The following is a 27,396-nucleotide window of genomic DNA, read 5'->3' on the forward strand; positions in this document are numbered from 1 at the left end:
TTTTATTGTCTGAAAGACCACGCCAAGGTTCAGGCTGATCTGCATTTAGACTGTACTGTGGCTCAGTGTACCTATTAGCAATGGTGACAATAGCGGCTTCACAGATAATTGATCTGGTCAGGCTCTGATGTGGATATTTTGTTGCCAGGAGCATTGCTACGATGCTCTTTTTTATTTTAAATTTTTAATATTTAGCACAGCACTGTAACAGGCCCGACCAGCCCTCAAGCCCGTGCTACCCAAATATGCCCAATTAACCTACAACCCATGTACGTTTTGAAGTGTGGAAGGAAACCAGAATACCCAGAGAAAACCCATGCAGACATGGGGAAAATCTTAAAACTCCTTACAGACCATGTAGAAATTTGCCAGGGTTTCTAATGTCACACCAAACCCCCACAAACTTCTGAGAAAGTATAGGTGCTGGAGTGCTTTCTTTGCAATGTCATTAGTGTATTGGGTCCAGGATAGATCCTCCGAGATAGTAACTCCCAAGAACCTAAATGTGCTCACCCTCTCCACCTGTGATCCCGCAGTGATCCCTGGATTGGACACCTCTGGCTTTCCCTTCCTGAAGCCAACAGTCAGCTCCTTAGTTTTGGTGACATTGAGGATGAGGTTGTTGTTGTTTTCAATCTCCCTCCTGTCTGCTGACTCATCACTTTTCTTTATACAACCCACCACCATGGCAGAGTCAGCAAATTTGTAGATGGTGTTATTGTCGTAGATGTAAAGTGAGTTTACCTATCTCGGCTGCACCATTTCATCAGATGCAAGGATCGACAACGAGATAGACAACAGACTCGCCAAGGCAAATAGCGCCTTTGGAAGACTACACAAAAGAATCTGGAAAAACAACCAACTGAAAAACCTCACAAAAATAAGCGTATACAGAGCCGTTGTCATACCCACACTCCTGTTCGGCTCCGAATCATGGGTCCTCTACCGGCACCACCTACGGCTCCTAGAACGCTTCCACCAGCGTTGTCTCCGCTCCATCCTCAACATCCATTGGAGCGTTTTCATCCCTAACGTCGAAGAACTCGAGACGGCAGAGGTTGACAGCATCGAGTCCACGCTGCTGAAGATCCAGCTGCGCTGGATGGGTCACGTCTCCAGAATGGAGGACCATCGCCTTCCCAAGATCGTGTTATATGGTGAGCTCTCCACTGGCCACCGTGACAGAGGTGCACCAAAGAAAAGGTACAAGGACTGCCTAAAGAAATCTCTTGGTGCCTGCCACATTGACCACCGCCAGTGGGCTGATAACGCCTCAAACCGTGCATCTTGGCGCCTCACAGTTTGGCGGGCAGCAACCTCCTTTGAAGAAGACCGCAGAGCCCACCTCACTGACAAAAGGCAAAGGAGGAAAAACCCAACACCCAACCCCAACCAACCAATTTTCCCCTGCAACCGCTGCAACCGTGTCTGCCTGTCCCGCATCGGACTTGTCAGCCACAAACGAGCCTGCAGCTGACGTGGACTTTTTACCCCCTCCATAAATCTTCGTCCGCGAAGCCAAGCCAAAGAGAAGAGAAAGTGAGTAGAGAAGGGGGCTAAGAATGCAGCCCTGTGGTGCTCTGGTACTGATGGAGATTGTGGAGGAGATGTTCTTACCAATTTTCACTGATTATGGTCTGGAGGTAAGGAAATCCAGGATCTAGTTACACAGTGGGGTGTCCAGTCCCAGGTCTAGGAGTTTGCTAATCAGTTTTGAGGGGATGATGGTGTTAAATACAAATGGTAGTCGATAAAGAGCATCCTGATGAATGCACCTTTACTGTCCAGGTGTTCCAGGACTTTGTGTAGAGCTAGTGAGGTGACTTCCACTGTAGACCTGTTACTATGATAGGAGAACTGGAATGTATCCATGTCACTGCTCAGACAGGATCTGATGTGCTTCAACACCAGCCTTTCAAAACACTTTATCACTGTTGATATAAGTGCTGTTGGTCGATAGTCATTAAGGCAGGTTACTACACTCATCCTGGGCGCCGGTATGATTGATGCCTGTTTGAAACAGGTGGGTATCACGCCCTGCTGGAGTGAAATATTCTTTCTTTGGCTTGGCTTCGCGGACGAAGATTTATGGAGGGGGTAAATGTCCACGTCAGCTGCAGGCTCGTTTGTGGCTGACAAGTCCGATGCGGGACAGGCAGACACGGTTGCAGCGGTTGCAGGGGAAAATTGGTGGGTTGGGGTTGGGTGTTGGGTTTTTCCTATGAATACCTTAGTACGTTGATCAGCACAGATTTTTAATATTCAGGTGGGTACTCTGTCTGGGCCTGATGCTTTCCTTGGATTCACTCTCCTGAAAACAGGGGATGCACATCATCCTCCGATTATGGACAGGATGGGGTCATCAGGAGCAATGGGGGTGCAGAGGGGTGGTTCTTCGTTGTTACTGTGGCCAAATTGAGTGGAGAAGGCATTGAGTTCCTCTGGGTGCAAAGCTTTTCTATCTGCTACTTCAGCAGATTTGTTTTTGTAGCAGGTTTGTGACATTTAGGCCTTCTGTGAAGGCATTTAATAAAATGCTGCATCGAAGGTTATTTTGGAAAATAGTGCAGGATGTCACCTATCGGCATGAATGGATTGTCTGACCAGAAAAAAAAAGCTATAAATCTCTTTCTTCTGGGGAGGATGCCATGAATATGTGCCATAGGGATCTTTGCTAGGACTCGATGGGTTACAATATGAATAATTAACCTAGATGAAAAGATCAAAGGACTGGTTGTTAAATTTACGGTTGACAGAAAGTCAGGCAGTAAAATAATCTATGAAGAGAACATAAGGATTAAGTGCTTGAGCAAATATCTGGCAAATGTGGAATAATGTGAAATTGTTCACTTGAGTTGGAAAAATTAATAAAGCATTAAAGTTCAAACTTCAGATTTATTGTCAGAGTACATATATGACATCACATACAACTCAGATTCATTATCCTGCAGGCCAGGCTAAATTTCTACTTATTGGTAGTGCAAACTGTACTCAAGAAAAAAAAATGTATACAAAGGATAGAAATATAAACAAAGAAAGAAATGTAAACAGTCTGTTCAATACAGAAAAAATAAATATTCAGTAATAAATACTGTGCAAAGTCAGAGTCCTTAAATTAATCCCTGATTGAGTTTGTTGTGTAGGAGTCTGATGAGTGTTGTGGGACTTGTACTTCTTTCCTGATGGCTGCAGGGAGAACAGAGCATGTCCTGGTTGGTGTGGATCCTTGATAATTGCTGCTGCAAGCACCGAGAACCAGAGAACACTGATTCGTTGGGTTGTGCTTGTGCAATCGGAAGACAATAAATTTGACTTACTCTCCATTAGCTGCGTTCCATGTAGATATTCTCAATGGTGGGGAGAGTTTTGCCTATGATGTACTTACTGGGTTATGTCTATAATCTTTTTCAGGACTTCAGCTCAGAGATATTGGTGTCCCCATTACCAGGCCTCGATACAGCCAGTCAGCTCACTTTTTTCCACTGCACATCTGTAGAAGTTTGCCAGTGTTTCTGATAACATACCAAACCACTGCAAACTCCTGAAGAAGTAGAGGTGTATGATGACTTTAGTATGTTGGGATCCAGGAAAGTTCTTCCGAGATAGTGACTCCTACAGCGATGTAAGATTGCAAAGCTTTGAAATAGAGTGCGATCTGGGTGTCTGAGTATAGAAGATCAAGAGTCTTGGAAACTCTCTTCCTCAAAGACATAGTTTATTTTAAAAACTGAGATAGACGCTTGATAATCAAGGGGGTAAAGAGTTACCACTAATAGACAAGAATACAGCATATAGGTATCAGTCAGATTTTATCAAATGACATTGTTGGCTTGATGGGCTAGGTGGCTGTGGTGAATGTCTGCCAAGCTGCCTGTCTCCCCTCTGGCGAGCCTTGCTGCACTAACATTGGCTGTGCATTATCTCTACTGTTAAGGACACTCCCCTTGGGTATAACTGTGAATGCACCTATTGTCTTTCATTATTGTACCATGAGTTTCTGCTAATAAAAGCCATGATTATTGTTTGACCATATCGTCTTTATCTACTTCATCAACTGGCACTTCAATTTTATTAGCAGAAATGAATGCAGCACTCAAGCCAGAGCGGATGATAATCGACCAGTCTGCCCCGAGGGCCAGAGAAATTTTCAACCACTGGATTGCTTGTTTCGATTACTACATAGCTCGAAACAACATGGTCGATGAGGCGTTACAGTGGGGCCACCTGAACTCTCTTCTGGGTGAGGTCCCTTTCGCCATAACACAAGGAGCTACCACTCTGGTTATAGCCCGGAAACGTCTGGCTGCTTACTATGTAGTGCCACGGATTGTGGTGCTTGCCCGACACCAGTTGCTGACTAGATGCCAGAAACACGGGGAAAGTGATGCTGCCTATGCATTAGCCCTCGACTCGCTGGCAAACGAATGTGATGTCAGGGCAGTCAATGTGCAACAACACTGCAATGCCTTGAAGCTGGATGTTTTTGTCAATGGGATTGACTCCAGTTACATCCGACAGAGGCTGCTGGAGACAGAGTCCTTAACCTACGACCGGGAAGTCACTCTAGCCAAAACACTGAGAAGAGCCATGCGGTCCAGTGAAATGGTAGAAACCGAAAAGGAAACATCCAGGAGGGCTGGAACCCCGAAGGAAAGAGAAGGGCGAACTCCTGAAAAATGCTACTTCTGTGATGAGAGCTGGCACCTCAGATAGAAGTGCCTGGCTCGATTTGCTACCTGTAGCTATTGTGGGAAACTCGGCCACTTCGCTAAAGCGTGTAAGGTGAAAAATACTCCCACTGATAAAAAGAAGAAGAGAAGCACCAAGAAAATGCATCCTGGAGCTGCAGGAATGGAAGATAACTGTGAAAAGGGGGAATCTTCAGACGATTCAATCTTGAATTGACTTCAAGTGACAGCGAGGTGAGATCCCCTGTGATGGCTCAATTGACTGTAAAGCTTGGGGGATGTTACGGACTGAAAAGGTTGACTATGAAGAGGGAGGTGAATGGTGAGACTCTTGATTGTCTAATAGACTCGGGGAGTACTGACAGCTACATCCACGAGAAAGTTGCCAGAGCCTTAATTTGTGGAGATATCCAGCGAACCGAAAGATATCGATGGCTTGTAGTGAACTTACAAAAACTGTACGGGACAAGTGTAAAGTTACTTTAAATTTGCAGGGACATTGCCTTGCTGATGTGTGGCTCTATTATGCTGGAGCTCTGCGCCCCTTTGTTACTGGGGTTAGATATTCAATCTCAGATGAACAATGTAGTGTTAAATTTCGGTGGGCCACTATCCACACTTACCATCCCCCACGCTAGTTACTGCGGTCTGTCCGTATTAAAGATCAAAGCTCCTTCCCTTTTCAGTGATTCATCCCCTGAGTGTCAGCCGATTGCCACTAAGAGCTGTTCTTACAGCAAAGAGTATCGTGAGTTTATCAAAGCGGAGACCAGAGACTGCTTAAAGAGGGAGTAATTGAACCTAGTAAGAGTCTGTGGCGGGCCCAAGTGGTAGTCGTGAAAAATCACTCTAAGGGATGACTGGCTATTGACTACAGGCAGATAATCAACCATTACACTAACCTGGATGCCTACCCCCTGCCATGCATCAATGAAATGATTAATCAGATAGTGCAATACAAAGTGTACTCCACTATCGACCTCAAAGCAACTTATCACCAAATCCCCATTAAGAAAAGCGAATGGCCCTATACGGCTTTTGAGGCTGATGGGGGGGTTATACCAATTTAAAAGGGTACTTTTTGGGGTCACTAATGGTGTGTCCATGTTTCAGAGGGAAATGGATAAGATTGTTGGGACGTATGAGTTACAGGGTACATTTCCTTATCTGATAAATAGATTTGTGGAAAAACACAGGCTGAGCACGACTACAACTTAACAAAATTTTTAACAACAGCTAAAGAACTCAACGCAACAGAGCTACCCATCCTGGGCTACATTTCGAGAGAATGAAAGCTGATATTGCCAAAGCTGCATTCTCGTCCATTGATGAGGATGTCCCATTCCAAGTGGAAACTGATGCCTCAGGTTGTGCCTTGGCAGGAACCCTTAATCAAAAGGGCAGACCTGTGGCATTCTTCTCCCACACATTAGGCGGACTTAAACATCCTGCCATTGAAAAAGAAGCCCAGGCTATTACTGAAGTTGTTCGCTACTGGAGACACTTTCTAGCCGGCAGAAAATTTACTCTTGTCACTGATCAGAAATCTGTAGCCTACAAGTTCAGTACTAAACACAAAAGTAAAATCAAGAACGATAAGATGGCACGCTGGCGAATAGAACTCTCAACTTATAATTAAGAGATCCAGTACAGACCGGGCAGGTTAAATGATCCCTCTGACGCATTGTCACGATCTGCTGCTGGTGCTCAGCTGGAGGGGCTAAAAGAGATCCATAACAGACTGTGCCACCCAGGAGTCACAAGGTTCTTCCACTACATAAGGGCTAATAACCTTCCTTTCTCTCTGGAAGAAGTCAGGAAACTGATTAAAAGCTGTCCCATTTGCGCAGAATGCAAACAGCAATACTTCAAAGCTCTGGAGGCCACTCTCATCAAGGCAACCCGACCTTTTGAGAGGATTAGCTTAGATTTTAAAGGACCGTTACCTTTCAACAACAAAAATGTATATTTCCTTTACTGTAATTGACGAATATTCCAGGTTTCCCTTTGTGATACCCTGCCCTGACATCTCGTCAATGTCTGTCATTAAGTCACTTGACAGAATTTTCAGCATTTTTGATTTTCAAAATTACATTCATACACCGATAGGGGCTCAGCATTCATGAGCGCTGAACTGTGGCGAGCCCTGCTATGGAAGGGGATTGCCACCAGCCGTACCACGAGCTACAACCCACAGGGCAATGGGCAGGTCGAAAGGGCTAATGCTACAGTCTGGAAGACTGTTAATTTTGCTTTAAAAACACATAGTTACCCTGTTACCTGGTGGCAGGAGGTGCTGCCTGAGGCGCTACATTCTGTTCAGTCATTATTGTGTACTGCAACAAATCAAACACCTCATGAACGTATGTTTGCCTTTTCTAGGAAATCAGGAACTGTGATGGACTGGCCAGCCTGTTTATCTGAACCTGGAACCATGCTGCTGAAGAGCCATGTTTGGGCATGTAAAACAGAATCCCTCGTCCAACCAGTTCAGCTACTGCATACTAACCCCAACTACGCTCATGTTAAATTCCCAGACGGGAGTACTGACACTGTACCCCTAAGAATCTGGCCTTGCCTGGTTCGCCCCTTCCTCACACCCCTATTCAGAGTGAGCCTGAGAGTTTGGGCTCACACTCCCAGCCTGTGACCCCTAGTAAGCTTTCAAATGCCCATGCTAAGGCTCCACTGTCTCTCGCTGGCGATTCTGGAGCGGGTTCAAAAGTCAGTCCTCCCCACACTAGAGACCCAGGAACTGTACCAGTTCCCAAAGTTGCAAAGGAGCCACCTGTTTTGAGAAGAAGCACCAGAATTCGTAAACAACCTGATCAGCTGACATATTCATAAAACATCTCATTATATTTCGATTGCTTGCTAGATACTAGCGTATTTTGACTGTTAGAGTATTCTCAATGCCAAGCATGGTATCCATGTAACGCTTGTTTCAGTCTTTCCTAGCAGCTGTCCTTTTGATTTTAACCCTTCTTCTGCTGGGGGGGAGACTGTGGTGAATGTCTGCCAAGTTGCCTGTCTCCCCTCTGGCGAGCCTTGCTGTACTAACATTGGCTGTGCATTATCTCTACTGTTAAGGATACTCCCCTTGGATATAACCGTATATGCATCTATTGTCTTTCATTATTGTACCATGAGTTTCTGCTAATAAAAGCCATGATTATTGTTTGACCACTTCGTCTTTGTCTACTTCATCAACTGGCGCTTCAGTGGCCTTCTCCTAATTTGTACATCCCTTACATTCATGTGGATTTATTTATGTCTAACCTGTTTCAGTTAAATAGGCTGCAAAAAAAATCATACTTAATAAAGTGATTATTCACAAGAAGACGCATGTTAATTGATGGTGACAAATATGGCTTATGAGTCATGTACAAATGAAGCTTTATTCTTTTGCTATTGAAAAATAATTGCATCAGTGACCAGTATAATACTGTATTAGCATTTGATAACTGAACATTTTCTTTAATTTTGCATGCAAAATGCCCAGTTGACAAATCGACAAAGGCATGGTGATAAATGCAGTATACCTGGACTTTAGCAAGGCCTTTGGCAAGGTCCCATGTGTAGGCTTGCCCAGTAGGTTAAAGCACAAGGAATCCTCACTGTGTTAGTAAAGTGGATCCAAAATTAGCTTGGTGTCAGGAGTTAGAGGGTCATAGTGGGGGGTGATTTTTTTTTTCTGTCTGGAAGTCTATAACCACAAAGATCATTGATGGGACCTTTGTTATTTGTCATAACTTGGATGAGAATGTAGATAATCTGATAAGTTTGCTGATAACATAAAAGTAGGTAGAGGTGTAGGTAACAAAGAAGCTTGTGAAAGGAAACCAAGCGACATTGATCACTAGAAGGTTGGCAAGGCAGTGGCAAGTAGTATTTAATAACTGACAAGTTTGAAGAAATGCATTTTGGGATGATAAGATGAGTCTGGACCTTGTGAAGACACTTGGGGATGCAAGTTCGTAGATTCCTGAAAATAGCAGTACAGGTGGATAAGGTGGTGAAGATCACATTTGGCATGGTTGCCTCATATGCCACAGCATTGAGTACAAGGATTGTGATATCATGTTGCAGTTGTACAAAACAATTATTCAGCCACAATTAGTCCAATGTGTACTGTTCTGGTTGCCTCGCACACAGAAAGATGTAATAACATAAGAAAGAGTACAGAAAATATTTGCTAGGATGTTATCTGGAATAGAGGGCTTAGATTACAAGGATTTGGCTGGATGTGTTCTTACTGGGCTAGAGGAGGGTTAGGAAATAACCTGTTAAACAGTTATATTAAGATTATGAGGGATGTTAACAGGATAAATGGTCGGAGTCTTTTTTTTTATCCAGAATCTAAAACTAGAGGGCATAAATTAAAGGTAAGGGGGGAAAACATTTAAAGGATATCTGAGGATGGTGATTATTGGAATGAGTTGCCATTCATTTTTAAGTTTTGATGTTTATTATCTGTTCCTAGTTGCCCTTGAGAAAGTGGCGATGAACTGTTTTCTTCAGTTGCTGCTCCTCGTCCACCTGTACTGCTATCCAAGATTTAGAATCGGTGACATTGAAGGATGAATATATTTCCAAGTTAGGATAGTGTGTGACTTGAAAAAGAACTAATTTTCCTTGTGCTCGTGATATCTTTTGGACAATCATGAATTTTTTTTAGAAAATAGTGATTTCAGAACACACAGCAAAATACCGAACCACGTTAAAAAGAAACTTTGTGCGGAGTTAAAATAAAACCAGGCTTTCTCGTTGCATGAAATCTTGTTCACTTTTATTTACAAGTCCAATTGTCCCATATGATTATATCATCTATATGCAATAATACTATTATTTTTCTCTACAATTATTTAGCAGTTTGGAATGGATCTAATTCCATGTCTCTGTCTTTGTACTACAGCTAAGCATTTCCACTTGAGCAGCAGCATCTCTCCTATTAGAATGCACAGAGCATTGAATTTAATGAAAGGGCATACCAAAGATAAATACCTATTTGCATAAATTAAATGGAAGATCTCATTGAGCCTGTATTTCAATTCATGAAGCTCTTCCCTCTTCCAACAGATGCAGATGGGAACCTGTGTCGAAGCAGCCACCTGTTGCAGGTGACTCTGTCAATGCACCGCTTCAATGTATCGTCAACGGAGCTGCTGCAGAAGCTCATCACATTATATCCTTTTGCTTAAAGCAAAAGCTTTAAAGCTTAATGCTTAAATTGCAAAGCAGGCATTGCCACTGGAACATAAACAGGATGAGCAGGCAGGATAAAATTTACTTTAATGATTTCTCAAAAATCCCTTTTGTTTGTGAAATTAAGAAGTTGGAAGTATGTTCTCCCTATCTTCACCCTACCCCTTTAATGTCAACCCTTGTCTAGCAGGTAGTGCCATAAGATAGAGGAGCCATAAGATAGAGGAGCAGAATTTGACCATTCAGCCTATTGAGTCTGCTTCTCAATTCAAATCATAGCTGATGTATTTTTTCCTCTCAACTGCATTCTCCTGCCTTCTCCCCATAACATTTAACACCCTTACTAATCAAGATTAAAACACCAAAGTCCGCAGAGATCATGGTTGAATTAAAAACACAATCCTGGAGAAACTCAGCAGGTCAAACAGTGTTCTTTATATAACAAAGATAAAGATACTTAACAACGCTTCAGGCTTGAGCTCTTCATAAATAGACTCAATGATTTGTCATTCATCTGTGGCAACATATTCCATAGATTCACTACTCTCTTACTGCAGGAATTTCTCTTCGTATCTGTTCTAAAGGGACATCCTTTTATTCTGAGGTTGTGCCCTCTGGTCTCCCACACTGGAAACATCCAGACTTTCCCATGAAAGAAATGTCTTCTCCACATCCACCCTATCTAGCTCTTTCAATGTTTGGTAAGCTTCAATGAGATTCTCCCTCTTCCTTCTAAACTCCAGTGAGTACTGGCTGAGTACCATCAAACACTCTTCATAAGTTAACCTTCTTATTCCTGGATCATTCTTGTAAACCTCATCTAGACCCTCTCCAATGTCACCACATCTATCCATAGATTATGGGCCCCAAAACAGCTTCCAGAACTCCAAATGTGGTATACCAATGCCTTATAAAGTTTCAGCATTACATATTTACTTTTATATTCTAGTCCTCATGAAATAAATGCAAACACTACTGCAAGTTAACCTTTATGGAATCCTGTATTGGGACTTGCTGAATACTTTCTCTGTTCAGAAAATAGTTGTCTTTACTCCTTCTTCAAAAGTGCATGACCATACATTTCCCCAAGCTTCATTCCATCTGACACTTCTTTGCCCGTTCTCCCAACCTGTCTAAGCCCCTCTGCAGGTTCCATGCTTCCTCACACTACTTGGTCTTCTCCTTATCTTTGTATCAACTTCAAACTTGGTACCAAGCCATTAATTGCATCACCTATGTTCAACGTGAAAAGTAGCGGACCCACACTGACCCCAGCGAAACAGTCACCTGCAGCAACCAGAAAAGCTCCCTTTATTCCCACTCTTTCCCTTCTGCTAATCAGCTCTTCTTCTATCCATGCTACTATCTTCCCCGAATTACCACGGCTCCTATCCTGTTTAGCAGCCTCGTGTGTGGCGCCTTGTCAAAGGCCCTCAAAAATCCAAATAAATCCTAGTCAAAAGGTAGAGCTCAAACCCCACTTCAGACTACAAAGATCAAGACTGAACATGCAGTGGAATGCAGAGGGTGATTCAGACAGTTCAAGGTGGATGTAATGTTTAATTGAGGGTGAATTTGGCCTCTTGGCTACATTTAAAATAACCCCATTATATTTATTTAAAAATAGTTGGAGTTTCCCCAAGTGTAATGTCATCACAGTTTAGGGGTTACCATTTACCTGCACAAGCTCCATACTTTGGCAATTCAAATAGTTGTCCGTTTGTTTAAATGTTGTCGGGGTACTTGCCTCTGGCACCTTCTGAGGCAGCACATTCCAGAATGAGGCTAACCTCAAGGTGAAAAAAATCTTCCTTAAATTCCTGCTAAACCTCTTACTTCTCACTTTAAACATACCTTTGCCATGGATAAAGGATTTTTAAAAAACTATCTACCCTATCTATGCCTTTTCTAATTTTGTATACCTCTGCCAGGTCCCCCCTAAGTCTGCCTCTAGAAAACCAAGGCCAACCTCTCCTTCCCAATCTCTCTTAACTGAACCATTTCAATCCCAAGAAACACTCTTTCCAGTGCAATTGCATCCTTTCTATACAATAGTAACCAAAAGTGCACTTAATGTTTTATACAAGACATCTCTGCCCTTGCTAAAGACGGCAAACATCCTATATGCAGTCTTCACTGCCTTACTTAACAGTGCTGTTACCTTCTGGGTTCTCTAGATTTATACACCAAGGACCCTTGTTTCTCAACACTAACATTCTTGTTCCACTCTTATGCCATGTGCACAGAATGGATCAACGAAATCTGACAGGAGTAAATTGCTATTTTCATGTTCAATTCATATTATTCTGTATTCTGAGACTACCTTTCCACAATCAACATGACTTTTTTTGTGTGTCATCTGCAGACTTACTAATCCGACTTTTTATGTTGACATCTAAGTACATGTAATAAACTACAAAAATCCCAATGCTTCTCCCTGATATTTGATATCTCTGATACACAAATCACAAACATTTCAAGTATATGTATCTGTATTTATCCCAGCAGCTGAGCTCTCCTGATGATTTCAGTCACATTCGCTGAAATAAAGAAAGCACATAATGGAGGTGAACAAGGCAAGAGTAGTCTTTCACTCTTCGATTTAATGACAAATGACACCAAACTGACCTTTTTCTGTGTACTGTAAACATCTCATGAATATTTATTCTTAAGTAGTTCTCATGCAATTTGTTATACACTTAACCTGGTCCAGCATTAGTACAAAAATTTCAATTGCATCAGAGTTGCAATATTGACCCTCACTCAACTAACAAAAATACTAAAAACTCAGCTGAATCTGACTTTAATGATAATCGTATCTGACATGATTAAGTGGAAACAATAGTTTTTGATCATCAAACAAACTAGAATTGTCCAGTTTCAATTTTAGAACATTGTGAATACCCCATGTAAAATTCTTATTGTCTCAGCCAAAAGCTGGATAGATGGACAATTGTGCAGAAATCTTGCAATCGAAGCAAGGTTGTAAATAGTAAAATGAGAACTATATAGTTGTAATATTGTCTGTCAGTACTGAATAAGAAAGAAAAAAATTATAACCTACCTTTGCTTAGAATATACATTATAATTTCAATTTCTGTTCACATTTGAAGAGTTAGCAAGCATTTTAATTTAATATCCCTATAGTACTCTATTGAGTTGCAACAGTTTAAAAATAGACTCTAATCAGTGAGACCATGTTTAAAATAACCCAGGCAACAGAAGCTACTTCAGAAGACACATTAACTATTATGATAATTAGTCTGTCATCTGAGAGAATGAACAGCAGGCTTGTAGAGAGATGAAAAGCTTCCCAGATACTTGAAAAGGGCACACCAGTGGACCTATTCAAAGTGAAGTATGAGTGGCACTGCACGCTATTTGGTTACATGACAGGCACCATGTTAGAACAAGGATTTTTATTCCCCCTGTTGCTCTCACACCAGATTAGAAAAGAAATAAACCAACAGTGCCAACATTTTGAGAAGACAAATGTTATATAATCATTAACCATTTTCACCCTAGAGATTGGAAGTTAATGCAATTTTGTCAAATTATTGGTTCTGCATGAAATTGCACTTGTTATTATCAAGTCCATCACACACTTCCAAAGTCATCCTTTTAGCCCTTTTAGTTTTCTGCAACTACCCCAATCCCCAACCACTCGCTTGTAATTTGATGGTCAGCAACACTTACTTGCAAACCAGCATGTGGTCATTGCTTAATTGTAAGCCTGCATTGCACTGTGAACAAGAACAGGTCTGTTGATTACACCCAATGTTTAAAATTGTTCATTCAGGAAATAGTGGATCACAACCACATGACCAAAAGTCCATACCTCAGATGATATTCTTCTCTCTTTCAATTGAAGCAACCTTCATTTTGCTTGGTCAAATTCTACAGACTAGCCCTTAAGACCTTCAACGTACTCTTGGATATATGATCCATTAAAATTTTAAAATAATACAGCAGAAAGGCCTAAAATTGTGACAAATTAAATGAGCAAGTGCAATTGGGGATGGATAATTAAATGTTGACTCAGCCTACAAAGTCCATAATCCCTGAATTAATAAAAAAAGATAAATTTATAGTGAGGTTGCTAGCTCAGTTATAAACACTTATTTGTAAGTAGCAACATTTGACAATACTTGTTAAGGAAAAGCTTCAAAACATGAATAAATTTCAACAATTTGGTTGCATAGTGTTTGTGATGTCATTGGCACTTTTATCTTTCTGTCACCCTGCCTGAAAACTTGCTTGGCTCCTGCATGCAGTATGAATCTAATCCTACACGCCACCACGTCTAAATCTCCTCCCTCCAAATTGTCAAACTACTTATCTGATATCTAATTTGTGGATAAGGAGAAGGTTCCCTCAACTAAACATTGGAAAGCTGTTGTGTTTTGTGTCTTCCACAAACTTCAATCTCTTCCAGTCAAGTGACTGAATCTAAACTGTATTGTTTGTAACATCAGTCATATGTGTCGCTAAGTTTGTCTTTTTCTATATCTGTCTCAGCTCCTCGGTTGCTGAGATGTTCATATATGGAGATAAGCAGGTAAAGTGGAGTCACCTTTAAAATTTGTTTAGTATTTTTAATTATTCCCAAATAATTTCATGTGTTTTAATTAATTGTTTAAATAAATTAAGCTCTTATAGTTTTCTTCATATTACAAGTTTTCAATGTCTGGATGTGGGAAAATAAGTTTATGACAGCTTGGGTAGACTCCCAACATTGCCTAACATCAAAGCATTGCAGGGTGTAAACAGGGTCTCCATACTATGCTACCTGAGGTTGAGCTGCCTTGACTGAAGAGTGCAGTGAGGCATTGCAAATCCATATTAAATACATGTGTAATTTTGTGGAGACTGGGCTGCAGGTACAGCAAAGTTTGGCTCAAAATCTTCCTGCCCAACAATACAAGGGTGGGGGGGGGATAAAAAGACATCAACTAAAGAGTCAGCTTAAAAGTGGCCAGCTGTTCAAATACCTAAATGCCACAGTCTTTGTCATAATGAGTCATATCCAGTATAAAATTAATTCTTTTGATCAGCTTCTCATGACTGTAATTCAAATCCATAGTAACATATTTATTTTTGTTTAATGGTTGTACCTCTTTAGAGCTCTGAAATAACAGTTGAGAGGAACATAGGTGGTGTGATGTTCAAGACAATTTAAAATACAAATGGCTCGTATCTTATTGAGCAATTGTCCTCCAGAAAATATCAATAATGCTCTCACCAAATATAAGTAAGGATAGTTGGAGACTTCAGATAAGAATGGTTTACCTTAATTATGACTTACATATCAGAATGCTTTAGAGCGAAATTGTGCTGCAGCTTGCCTGAAGATCTGTTACTTCATAAGGTGAGGCTGTTCCTGGAAATGACAACCACAGCTAAGTAAAGACAAAAAAAAACATGACAACCTGGAATCGCACATCTCAATTTGAAATACTATGCTCAAGTCTGGCAGTCCTTTTCCTTTAAATTTTTATTTAAAAGTGATAATATATATTTTACACACTTACAAATGCACGCTCACACACACACACACACACACACACACACACACACACACACACACACACACACACACACACACACACACACACACACACACACACACACACACACACACTTCACTGAGAATTGTCTGAAGTTATATGGCTTGATGATGCATGTCTAATATTTCAAATGACAGTGCAACAAATAATATCTTGGAGAAAATACTCCTCTTTACAAGTTAAGCACACAAAAAAGAAAGCAAATTTTAAGAAATCAATATAGAAAGATATTATTCTGCCCATAGGCTAGTTCTTTGAAGTGGCAGATGGCTGCTGCTTTTATTTAGACATGAATTCCTTAGAGATGCTGCATTTTATCCGAACTGCTCATACAAACCCTCTGTAGGGGTTAAAATGTGTTTTATGCTTGCATTTGTCTGTAAGTAGTTTTTGTTGACATATTTCATGCTGAGTCCTGGTAAAGGTCATTCTGAAGGTCAAAGAATGCTTTCTAGAGCCAAATATGCAGTTCAGTTTTTATTTTGTTCTTTAAAGATGGAGGGTTTTGAAATGGTCTGAAAACTTTTAGTGACCATTTTAAGTATCATTTAATAGTTTAATCATAGTTTTAGTACTGAATAATGTAGTAACCTATATAAGATTTAATAAAATGTGGAAAACTCAACTCAACTTTGATATAGATCTCTTTTTTGAACGAGTCATAAACAACGACATTCTAGTCTCTACAGGTGATAGTCGCAACATTTTAGTCAATAAAAGAGGAGCTATTGACTTGTTAGTGAATAAAGGATGGAATTTAAGATGATAGAAAGTTGGAAATTGCATTTAGAATTCAGATTGGATCAATCGGACTCTGTTTAGAGCATTTCGAACAAGGAAGTATGATCATTAACAGCAGCACCAAGGCCATTGAAGAAGCAGTAAGCCTTACTAAAGGATTCCTTCTGTGTGTTTATTGCAAGTTAGAACACAGTTTGGAGAAACTTCTGCTTGTCCTTTGAGGACTGTTTTGGTTTTGGAGTTATTGTTGTCAATGTTTGACATCTGAGTGCCACGGTCAGCTGAATAAATGAGATGGCAGCAGGCCACACCTAAGGAGCTATGTGTTGAGAAGATGAAGGTCATGGAACTTTAGAATTGCAAAGGCGACAATTAAATACAAATGGAAACAAAATGGCTCTTCAAGCAAGACTGAATGAGGAAATAGCAAAAGGTTTCAGCTGCTGAGGATACAGATCCCACAAAATACCCTCCTCAACAGGAACTACTGCAAAAGACATTAATAGAAACTAAGATCAGCCACAAGAAAATGGCTGAAGCTGTGCCACAAAATGGTGGTGAGGAGGATGGCCAATCCAAAATGGAGACGAGAGTCAGATATTAAAGCAACATCTGATTCACAGGATGAAATAGGACCCAGCGATAATGTGTCAAATGCTGGAAGTAGGAGAAATAAGATTAGTTCTAGATCAGACTCCAGAGCTTCAAGTACTGGATCTAAATGTCTAAAGATTCAGGCAGACACTGCAGCTCTTTAAACGGGAAAAAACAGTGCTTCAAATTAAATTGGACAGAAGAGTGGGAGGAGCAGATAAGAATAACATGGGTCCAGCTATGGAGAGAAGAGGAGCAGAAATGGCAGCAGCTGCAGATGGAGAAGGAGCTGCAGGAGGAGCAGCTATGAAGGGAGAAAGTGTGGCTAAAAAGGCAAAAGGAGCTACTGGAACTGGACAAAAGAAATGTTAATCAGGCCAGGTCGAAGGCATCAGAAGGCTCAGTGGTATCTGGTGCTCAAAGTAAATTATCTAAGGCATCACATTTTTTTTAGGAAAAAAGAAAATATTTGATACCAAGGCTGAGATAGTGCTACGGTCAAAGGATGTATATGGTCATGAACTAGACAGGGTAAGGCACGGTGCTGAGACAGTGCTATGGTAACAGGATGTGTATCGTCATGAACTAGACAGGGTAAGGCACGGTGCTGAGACAGTGCTACGGTCACAGGATGTGTATCATCATGAACTAGACAGGGTAAGGCACGGTGCTGAGACAGTGCTACGGTCACAGGATGTATATGGTCATGAACTAGTCAGGGTAAGGCACAGTGGTGCCAGATCTCAAAACCCAATGATGACCCCATTGGACAGATATGTGAGCCTACTGCCTTCTTATGTAGGAGAATACCACCCACTACCAGCAGGTAATAGAAATCCAGGTGAACAAAGTAACCATCTTCCAGGCATGAATTGGGTGTGTCATTAATTTAGTTACAGACTCTCTTTGTCCAAGAGAAAGATTCAAGTTTTTGATGGTGACCCACTTGAATTCCAAGCATTTATGAAAAGCTTTGAATGCAGTATTGAAATTAAGGGTCAAAACTCAAAAGATTGTTTATATTATTTGCAGCGATTCACAAGTGGACAACCACAAGGTCTTGTAAAGAGTTGCCAACATATGGCTCCTAATGAAGGATTCAGATAGTATAGTTTCTAAAATACTATCTGGGCTATGAATTATAGATATATATTTACAATTTACATTTGTTTTTGATATACTAGTTGTTTTATTATGTAATAATATCATCTTTAATTCATATAAATTCATGATAATTCATATCATCTCATTGTATTTTATAATTATTACAAGGTCTTAATTAAAATCAATTAAAAATTTTTTTTTAAAAATAAAAGAATGGATTCAAACAGGCTGTCACTACTAAAGAAGCATTTTGGCAATAACTATAACATTTCTACAGCTAATGTACAGAACGCTTTTTCATTGTCATCAGTAAGACCGGATGGTGAAGGATTTACAAGCTTACGCCCTCTTTCGAAGAGGATATTGCAGTGTCATGACGGAGATTGGCCACCTTCAAGAGCTTGACAACTAATAATATGCTAATCATTTAAATAAATTACCCTTACAGATGAGAGACCTATGGAGAAGTCAAGTTGTTGAAAACCAGAAAATAGGTGATGAAATGACTACTTTTAAGGCTTAGGTGGAGTTCATTGAAAGGCAAGTGGACATTGTCACACATCCAGTGTGTGGAATTATCAAAGGTACTCAAACAGTAAGTAAAGAAGTTGAAAAATCCATATTGTATCCTCAACCAAAATTTTTAAGAAGTACATTTGCCACCTCACTGACAATGGCGGATAAAGAAATTGAGGAAAATGAAAATTTCCCTGTTGTGAAGAAATGTTTGTTCTGTAATGAGAAGCACGATTATGAAAATTGTTCACAGATGGAAAAGAAGATGTATAATGAGAAAATCGCTTTCTTGAAGGAAAATGGAATATGTTTTGGCTGTCTGCATAAAGGACACATCAGCAAAAACTGCAAAAAGAGACTCAGCTGTGACGTATATAGTCAAAAGCATCCCAAAATGCTACACATCTTCCAGGAAAAGAAGAATATGGAAAAGGAATAAATGACAAGAAAAGAAGCAGTTGAAAACCATGCTGAAGCCTCAGTATTGACAAATGGTCTTACTGGGGCCGGTGAAAATAACTGCAACCTTTTGATCTTACCTGTGCAGGTCAAGGCCAAGAATGGAAGTGCAACAGTGCGTACTTACGCATTTCTTGACCCAGGAACCACTTCGTCATTTTGCACCATGTGGTTAATGAATAAGCTTAATCTTCAAGGAAGAAGTACAAAAATTCTATTGAGAGCTATAGTTCAAGTTAAACACATTGAAAGCAATGTAGTTTTGGGCATTTCATGCTACCTCCTGGTAATAGCCATTTTTTTTGTGAACTCAGAAGATTATGCCTGTGCATAAAGGAAACATCCCACATCAAAACGACACTTAACCTTAGACGCATTTGAAAAATGTTCGTTTCCATGAAATCAACTCTGAGGTGGAGTTGCTGATTGGTTCATATGTACCAAAAGCTCTGAAACCACTAAAAATGATAGAGTGTGGGAGATGGCCCATATGCGGTCAAAACTGCTCGGTTGGATGATTAATGGACCATTGGGAGAAAGAAAAGAGATTCAAAATTAGTTGGCTATAAGTATCAACAAGATATAAGTTGTTAAGCTTGATAAGCTGAGGGAGCAGCAGTTCAAGAATGGCTTTCCCAGGTGCACCAGGGATGACCAAGTACCTTCAAAGGAAGACCAGCAGTTCTTGTAATCGGTATCAAAATCTGCCAAGCTAGTTAATGATCATTATTGCTTTGAATTACCTTTATGCCTGATAATAGAAGTGTTATTGAACAATATACACTGAATTTAAAAAGATTCAAGAAAGATTCTTCTTTTCATTCAGACTATACCAAATGTGAGTCTGATATGATGTCCAAAGGATATGCAGAGAAAGTGCCAAATAATATTTTGGAACATCGTGATGGCAAAAAATGGTACTTACCACACCATGGAGTTTTGCATCCACAAAAGAAGAAATTGTGGAGCAATCTTTCAGGGAGTTTCACTAAATTTTCAACTTTTACAGGGTCCTGATTTACAAGACATTGATAGGAACTTTGACTAGATTCCATAAAGAACCTGTTGTCATCACTGCAGATATTGAAGCGATGTTCCACCTGGTGAAAGTACCGAATGAAGACCGTGACTTGTTACGTTTTCTTTGATGGCCTGATGGAGACTACGGTCAGGACATGGTGGAATACAGAATGACAGGGCATTTATTTGGTGTGACTTTATCACCAAGTTGTGTGAATTTTGCCCGTAGGAAGTGTGCTGAGGGCAATATGAAACAGCTCTCAAGCTATAAGCATCATCAGGAATAACTTCTATGCGGATGACTGTCTCACTTCTGCAGCCACTGTTTAAAAAAAAAGCAATATCTCATTATTATGAGTTAAAGGTGATCTGTTTCAAAGGGAGGCTTTCTTTATACCTACCAAATGGACAAGTAACAATCACCAAGTATTGACTGCCATTCCTGAAAGAGAGAGGGTAAAAGAAATGAAGAATTTTGACCTAGACCATGGCAACCTTCCTATTGAGAGGGTGTTAGGTGTGTTCAGTGTAATGTTTTTAAGTTCAAAATCACTTTGAAGGACCGACCTCTCACAAGAAGGGATTCTATCAAGAGTCGGTGTAAAATATGATCCTTTAGGGATGTTGGCACAAGTTGTCCTGACTGCTAGGAATCCTGCAAGATTTGTGTCAGAAGAAGATTGGTTGGGTTGATGAGATACCAAAATCCATTGTACAATCTTCATAAGCTAGGAGTCTTCAAGATTGACAGGTGTTTCAAATCCATAAATTTTGGAACTGTGGCATCTGCTTAATTTCGTCATTTTGCTGATGCACGTGAAGAGGGTTACGAAACTGTTGTTTACCTGTTACTGCATGATGACCAGGATCAGGTACATTGTGGATTTGCAAAGGGAAAGACCAGAGTGACTCCATTAAAGCCAGCCACTATTCTACAAATGGAGTTGATGGCTGCTACCATGGCGAGCAGAATGGACACAATGTTGAAAAAAGAGTTGCAGATAAAACTAACAGATGCCATATTTTGGACTGATAGCACCTCTGTGCTCAAATACATCAACAATAAAACAGAATCACTGAAATTGATGAAGTCTCATGTTCAGTACAGTGGAGGTACATTAACACAGTTAACAATCCTGCCGATCTGACTTCCTGAGGTTTAAAAGTCTGACGAAGGAAATGTGGGTGACAGGGCCTCGATTTCTTCTACAGCCTCAAAAGGAGTGGCCTGAAAAATCGTGATAAATCAAAATAATTTTTACCAGAAGACCCTGAATTCAAAAGTAAGACTGCAAATGCTGTTCAGATAATGTCTGAACAAATGGATTCAATTAGCAGCTTAATCCATTACTTCTCCTCGTGGAATAGTTTGAAAAGGGTAACAGCATGGATGCTCAGATTTAAAAGATGTCTCCCTGCTATCATTCCGAAACCAAGTAATCTTGAGACTCAAGAAAAGGTACCTCTTACAGTTGAGTTGATTGATTAATCAAAAGAATTGGTTAATGCTGAGATGGAGATAATCTACTTTTGCCAGAGGAAGAGATTTGAAGATCAAATTTGAAAAAATGAATGAATATCAAGAGGACAAGCCACATTTGTAAACTCAATCCTATTCTTGAGAATGGCGAGGACCTTAGTAGGGCAGCAATGCCAGAAGAAATTAAACCTCTTGTTATTTTGGCCAAAGATTTTTTGCATTTCCAATCTTAATTCTTAAGCACAAAGAGAGAGATCATGGTGGTTGCCACCACTTGTTATCTAGACTACGAGAAAAATATTGGATTTGTGGTGCCACTAGAATAAGCAGAAAGATTGTAATGAAATGTGTTATTTGTCGGTATGTAAATATTCATTCTGGACAACAGCTAATGGCAGATTTGCCTTTGGACAGAATCTTTCCAGATGGATCTCCGTTCACTTATGTGGGAGTTGATTATTTTGGTCCTTTTGAAGTGAAGCGTGCAAGGAATGCTATGAAACGCTATGGTGTTATTTTCACATGTTTAGCTATAAGAGCAATTCACATCAAAGTGGCATCAATCACAATACAGATTCTTTGATTAATGCCCTTCAGCATTTTATCATGAGACATGGACAAGTGAAGGAACAACGATCTGACAATGGTACTAATTTTGTGGGAGCTCAACGTGAGTTAGGAGATGCAATCGTAAACTGGAATCAGACTAATCCATAATGAACAAGTTCAGAAAGAAATTAATTGAATCTTCAATCCCCCTTCTGGCTCACACCATGGAGGTGTATGGGAAAGATTGATAGATCAGTGCAAAAAAGTTCTTAATTCAATCCTTGATGGATGAAATCTTAATGAGGAGGGTCTTCAGACAGTTCTATGCAAAGTTGAAGCTATCCTCAATGGTCATCCAATCACTAAGACTTCAACAGATCCAAATGATATTGAAGCTCTTACCCTGAACCATCTTTTGCTTCTTAAAGGTAAACCTTTGTTGCCACCAGGACAGTTACAGAAGGAATATATGTATATGTGCATCACAGATGGAAGCAGGTACAATTTGTATCGGATTTGTTCTGGAAAAGATAGGTGAAGGAATATCTTCCACTGTTGCAAGAGTGAGAGAAATGGTTTAAGATCAGACACAGTTTCACAGCTGGGGATGTTGTGATAATCATCATTCATTCAGTGCCTTGAAATTCCTGGGATGGGGAAGATTATTGATACCATCCAGGACAAAAGAGGACTTGTATGTCAAGTTCAGATTAAGACTAAAACTGGCTTTCTGAAAGACCAATTACCAAAATCTGTCTTTTACAAGAAGCATAAAACTTTGATAATTGACTTTCACTTTCTTTTGAATATTTTAACAAAAATGTACTACTAAGTTTGATTATTTCTTTATAATGGTAATTATTATTTTTTAGATAATAATTAGGGGTGGTATTGTAGGGGTTAAATGCGATTTATGCTTGCATTTGTCTGTAAGTAGTTTTTGTTGACATATTTCATGCTACCTCCTGGTAACAGCCTTCTGAAGGTCATAAAATGCCTGCTAGAGCCAGATAAGCAGTTCAATTTTTAGTTTTTCTTTTGTTCTACCAAGATGGAGAGGTTTAAACTAGGTTTGACTATTTAAAATATCATTTTAATGATTATTTAATTGTTTAATCATAGTTTTAGTACCGTATATCAAAGTTGTAATAATGTAATAACCTATATAAGGTTTAATAAACCTTGGAAAACTCAACTCAACTTTGGTATGGATCTTTTTGAATGAGTCATAATCAATGACATTATGGTCTTTCCAGGTGATTATAAAGGATGATAGTCATGACTTGTCTCAACTATTTATTTAACAATAATATTTATTTATTTTAATATTTATAAATAAGTTCCGTGCATATGTATTGTTTATCTAGATGTGTGTTATGTCCAGATGCATGTTTGCAGTGTGTTCCACTGAGGACTGGAGAATGCTGTTTCGTTGGGTTGTACTTGTATAATTGGATGATAAATAAATGAACTTAAACACAAAAAGGTGTCATCAGAAAAAATGATAAATTCATATGCACTCACTGTTCTGACGTTTAGCCATCTAAAAGCTGAACTGTGCATTCACAGCTCACAAAGTGGAATGAGGGAAGAGAAAAATTTGAGGGAAGGTGTTAAACTGTTTAATGGCAATGAACCCATTCCCCAGTTACCCTTGTACAGTGGAGTTGCCCAGCTGGACCATTTTACTATGATATTCAAGATTTACATCACAGAATATCATATGCAGATGCAGAGATGTAAAAAATATAAAAGACAGATTGTTAACTTCAGTGTTTGGTGGGGGGGGGGGGTGTATGAGGAAATTGCTGAAAACTAAAATGATGTCCCACTGGGGACCCACTAATTCACATGTGGTTCCCACTTTTCTGTATGATCTACTTGTTCGCTTATTTCACTGGAGGTTATCTAAGAAGATTGCAGGTCACAAGCTTTTGAACTATTGGTAATCTCTGTTCCAAAACAGATGTGACTGTGTCATTACATGAGTGAAATTCATTGGGGAGATGATGGCCACATTCAAGTGTATTAGGACAAGAAATGCCTGATATAATTTCCAAAAGGACAGGGCTTCAACAGAAAATGTGTGTAAACTCATCAAAATATGCAAAACACTTTTTGTAATTTATGCATGAAAATCAGGCATAAATAATTTTCAAATTGATTTCTGGGTAAAATTGTGCTGGAAGGTAAGAAGTCGAAGTTCATGTTTATTTATCATCCAATTGTATCAAGTATAACACAACAAAACAGCATTTTCTAGTCCTCAGTGCAATATACTACAAACACGCATACAGATATAACACAAGTTCAGACAAATGATGCATATGCACAGTACAATACAGTACACAAATATTAAAATGCATATTATTGTTTTATAAATGGGTGAAGATTAATATTTAAACATCAAAATAGTCCTAATAGTTTTGAATCCCTGCAAGTCGATGCTATAAATACTAGTAACTAGTAAAATATATGATGCACAGTTTGGTCTCTGTTTTCAAGGAATATTTGTCTTCACAAGCAGAGCGGTGAAGGTACTTTGCTAGATTATCTTACAGAGAAAGATTGGGCAGGGAACTTATTTGGATATTTATGATTCTTGGAGGGATTTTGCAAGGGTAGATACAATGAGATTTCTACTGATTGGAGTGTCTGGATCTCAGAACACAGTCTCAGAATAAAGAGTTGATAATACTGAGATGATGTGGAATTTCTTCACTGATAGCCACAAGTCTTTGAAATTCTCTTGATACAAAGTTGGTAAATTCAAGAAAGATTTTTTTGAATACAATGAAATGAAGGGCTACAGAGATTGGATAGAAAGTTAATTATTTAGGTCAGATCAACCAAGATATTAATGGCAGAGCAGGCTCAAGGGGTCACTTCACCCACTTTTGCTCCTTTCTTCGAAATTGCTTCATGTAAAGTTAAGTTGTGTAATAAATTGTAAATAAAGAAAATAAAATGTTATGTATGGTTCCAATAGAATTCAACATTGGAAATAGCTTTCAGATCCTGCACAAGGTTAGAACTGATACAGGGTCCTTGACCGCATTAATTTCAATGGGGATTGGAGACTAATGGAGATGTACAAAATGATGAGAAGCTTTGATCATGTTGATGGCAAGAGGCTTTTTTTTTCTCCCCAGGGCTGAATGGCTAACATGAGGGGGCATAGTTTTAAGGTGCTTGGGAGGAAGTGCAGGGGGGGATGTAAGAGGTAAGTTTTGACAATGGTAGTGGAGGCAGGTAGGTACATGGAACTTCAAAAATGGAGGATTATGCAGTAGGGAAATTCGAGGCAGTTGTTAGAGTAGGTTATTAGGTCAGCACAAAACTGGGCTGAAGGTCCTATACTGTAGATTTCTATGTCTTAAAAGAAGACTGGGAGTTCATTTTCAAAATTATCTATGTTTTATATGATGTTTCTTATCACAGAAATTTTTTTTTAAACTTTTTTATTTTAATAAATCCTGGCAGCCATGACAGCTGGAGAGAGGATTCAGTCACTTGTCAATGCTTTCAAGTTAAATTTGGTGATGAGGCTTCTCGAGTCCATGCTCATGCCAGTCACCTCTCAGGCCTCATTTCTGGTTTCCAGGGAACTTCCAGAGAGCAGCAAAGCCTCTTAGGATCAGGGTTAAAATAGAGGTGAACTGGGATGGCCATTGCAGGCAAAACCCCCATGTCAATAAAAATCCAATTTGAGATTAGTATCTGTGATGTAGCTCAAAGTCCAGTTATGCTGATACCAATACATAGAGTTATTTTCTAAATCATGTTGCAACTTTCAACGAAGTATGGTAACCCTGACATAAATCTGAGTCATGCTGATATACTGATACATGTTCAAATAAAGTCATTATTTGTGCTGATGGGTAATTGTTGGTTATGTTGCAGGTACTGGATTACAGAGTTCTGGATTATGTTTAAAATAGACAATAGTCTTTCGGAAACAATGGAACATTTTCAAGAGCTGGTGAGAAAGAAGGGTGAAGAGTCACATTCCCAATTTATCGATACCTCACAAATGTAAGACATAAGTTTATTGTCCATTTCTAAAAGAAAAATATGATGAGTAAACCATCAATATTATGAGCATAATCATACGATCTTAAGAATCGATATTTTAGAAAAGAAGAGAAATACAAGAGGGAAAATTGGGAAAGTGGGGGATTTTTCAACCCACAATTAGAGTCCATAAAAATTCTCAACTTATGAAAGATTCAAGATTATTTTATTGTCATGGAACTAAACAGATCTTGCATTACATGAAACTGCCTCATACATCATACAAAATTATTGCATTTTTATTGAAACATGATTGTGTGCTTTATTCAGCCTTTTCTGAGGAAAAGAACTCTCAGTTAAACAACAATTTAATTGTCTCAAGTTTCCATGAAGTCTTCATTGCCAAGGAAATAGTTCAGCAGCTTTGTGATAATGGCAAACTAACAGCAATTGCCACTGACTCTGTTAAATGAATGTAACCCTGATTTTTGCAATTTGCCCTATAGCAAAAATTGTGAAAATTCTCTTGAGTGAGGCATTCTGAGTTGTAGAGGGGCAGATAGATGAAAACAGTATCCACTCAAATAACTGTTATTGGTCCTGCGTACAAAATGAGAGAAAAAAAACAACTTTTGGCCAAATTTTCTAGTTTCTTTTGCAGATTTTAAAAGCAGCTTAATATTTTTGAATGACAAACCAAAACTCAAAAATTAAAATCTTTAAAAAGAGAGACTGCAAAAAACTGAAATATAGATCAAAAACTGAATATTAGAAGAAATCCGTAAGGCAGGCAGAATCTGTCGCGGCAAAACTTTTAAGTCAATGTTTTAGCCTGAAGGATGACCACACAAGTTCTGCTCAACCTGCTGGATTTTTCCAGCATTCTATTAATGTTGCAGTTTATATCAATTTTAGCTATAAATCATGGGAAAAACAGTTTAAGTGAATACCATTTATTTGAATATTTTGTTCTTGTTCTATTGAGAAGATTCATTTGGAGTTTCATTCCTTAAAAGTTTTAATCAAATCTTTTACAGCATTTAATGTGAAGCTTATTATCCACAGTTTATCTACTTTGTAGGCTCAAACTACTTCTTCACCTCCACACAAGCATATTATTGAGTAGGCTTGTTTTCCTCCTGTATAAACAGAGACTGACTAGCCTCTAACAAAGTTTTTTTTTTGATATTTGATGTGCTGGCATTATATTGTTATCCTTGTAAAGTTGTAAAATTCCACCACTTTAGATAATAGAAGAACAAAATTGCAGCATCATAGATTATGTAATAGGCAGTAACACTGAGAGAGTTTCCTAGCATTGGGTCCTTTGGCTTGGCTTCGCAGACGAAGATTTATGGAGGGGTAATGTCCACGTCAGCTGCAGGCTCGTTTGTGGCTGACAAGTCCGATGTGGGACAGGCAGACACGGTTGCAGTGGTTGCAAGGGAAAATTGGTGGG

At 39.3% G+C, this 27,396-nt stretch overlaps 1 protein-coding gene and 1 long non-coding RNA gene across 5 annotated transcripts in view; one reads left to right on the plus strand and one right to left on the minus strand.

Moving 5' to 3' along the window:
• Positions 1-14,031, minus strand: part of LOC138753519 (uncharacterized) — a 38,601-nt gene extending 24,570 nt beyond the window's left edge. Inside the window, exon 1 of the long non-coding RNA XR_011351214.1 lies at positions 13,732-14,031. This is a non-coding gene — a long non-coding RNA (uncharacterized lncRNA). The remainder of the gene's footprint in view (positions 1-13,731) is intronic.
• Positions 1-27,396, plus strand: part of LOC138753518 (RAS guanyl-releasing protein 1-like) — a 175,816-nt gene that overhangs the window by 115,928 nt on the left and 32,492 nt on the right. For 3 of the 4 annotated variants that reach the window (XM_069916636.1, XM_069916633.1, XM_069916638.1), the window contains 3 exons: positions 9,768-9,873; positions 15,199-15,261; positions 25,827-25,958. In XM_069916636.1, the coding sequence (XP_069772737.1) occupies positions 9,768-9,873; positions 15,199-15,261; positions 25,827-25,958 (301 nt within the window). Of the gene's footprint in view, positions 1-9,767; positions 9,874-14,129; positions 14,452-15,198; positions 15,262-25,826; positions 25,959-27,396 lie in introns of those variants that run through there. The other variant, XM_069916637.1, reaches the window with a different exon arrangement.

Source organism: Narcine bancroftii, chromosome 2, assembly GCF_036971445.1.
Source record: "Narcine bancroftii isolate sNarBan1 chromosome 2, sNarBan1.hap1, whole genome shotgun sequence".
Taxonomy (NCBI): domain Eukaryota; kingdom Metazoa; phylum Chordata; class Chondrichthyes; order Torpediniformes; family Narcinidae; genus Narcine; species Narcine bancroftii.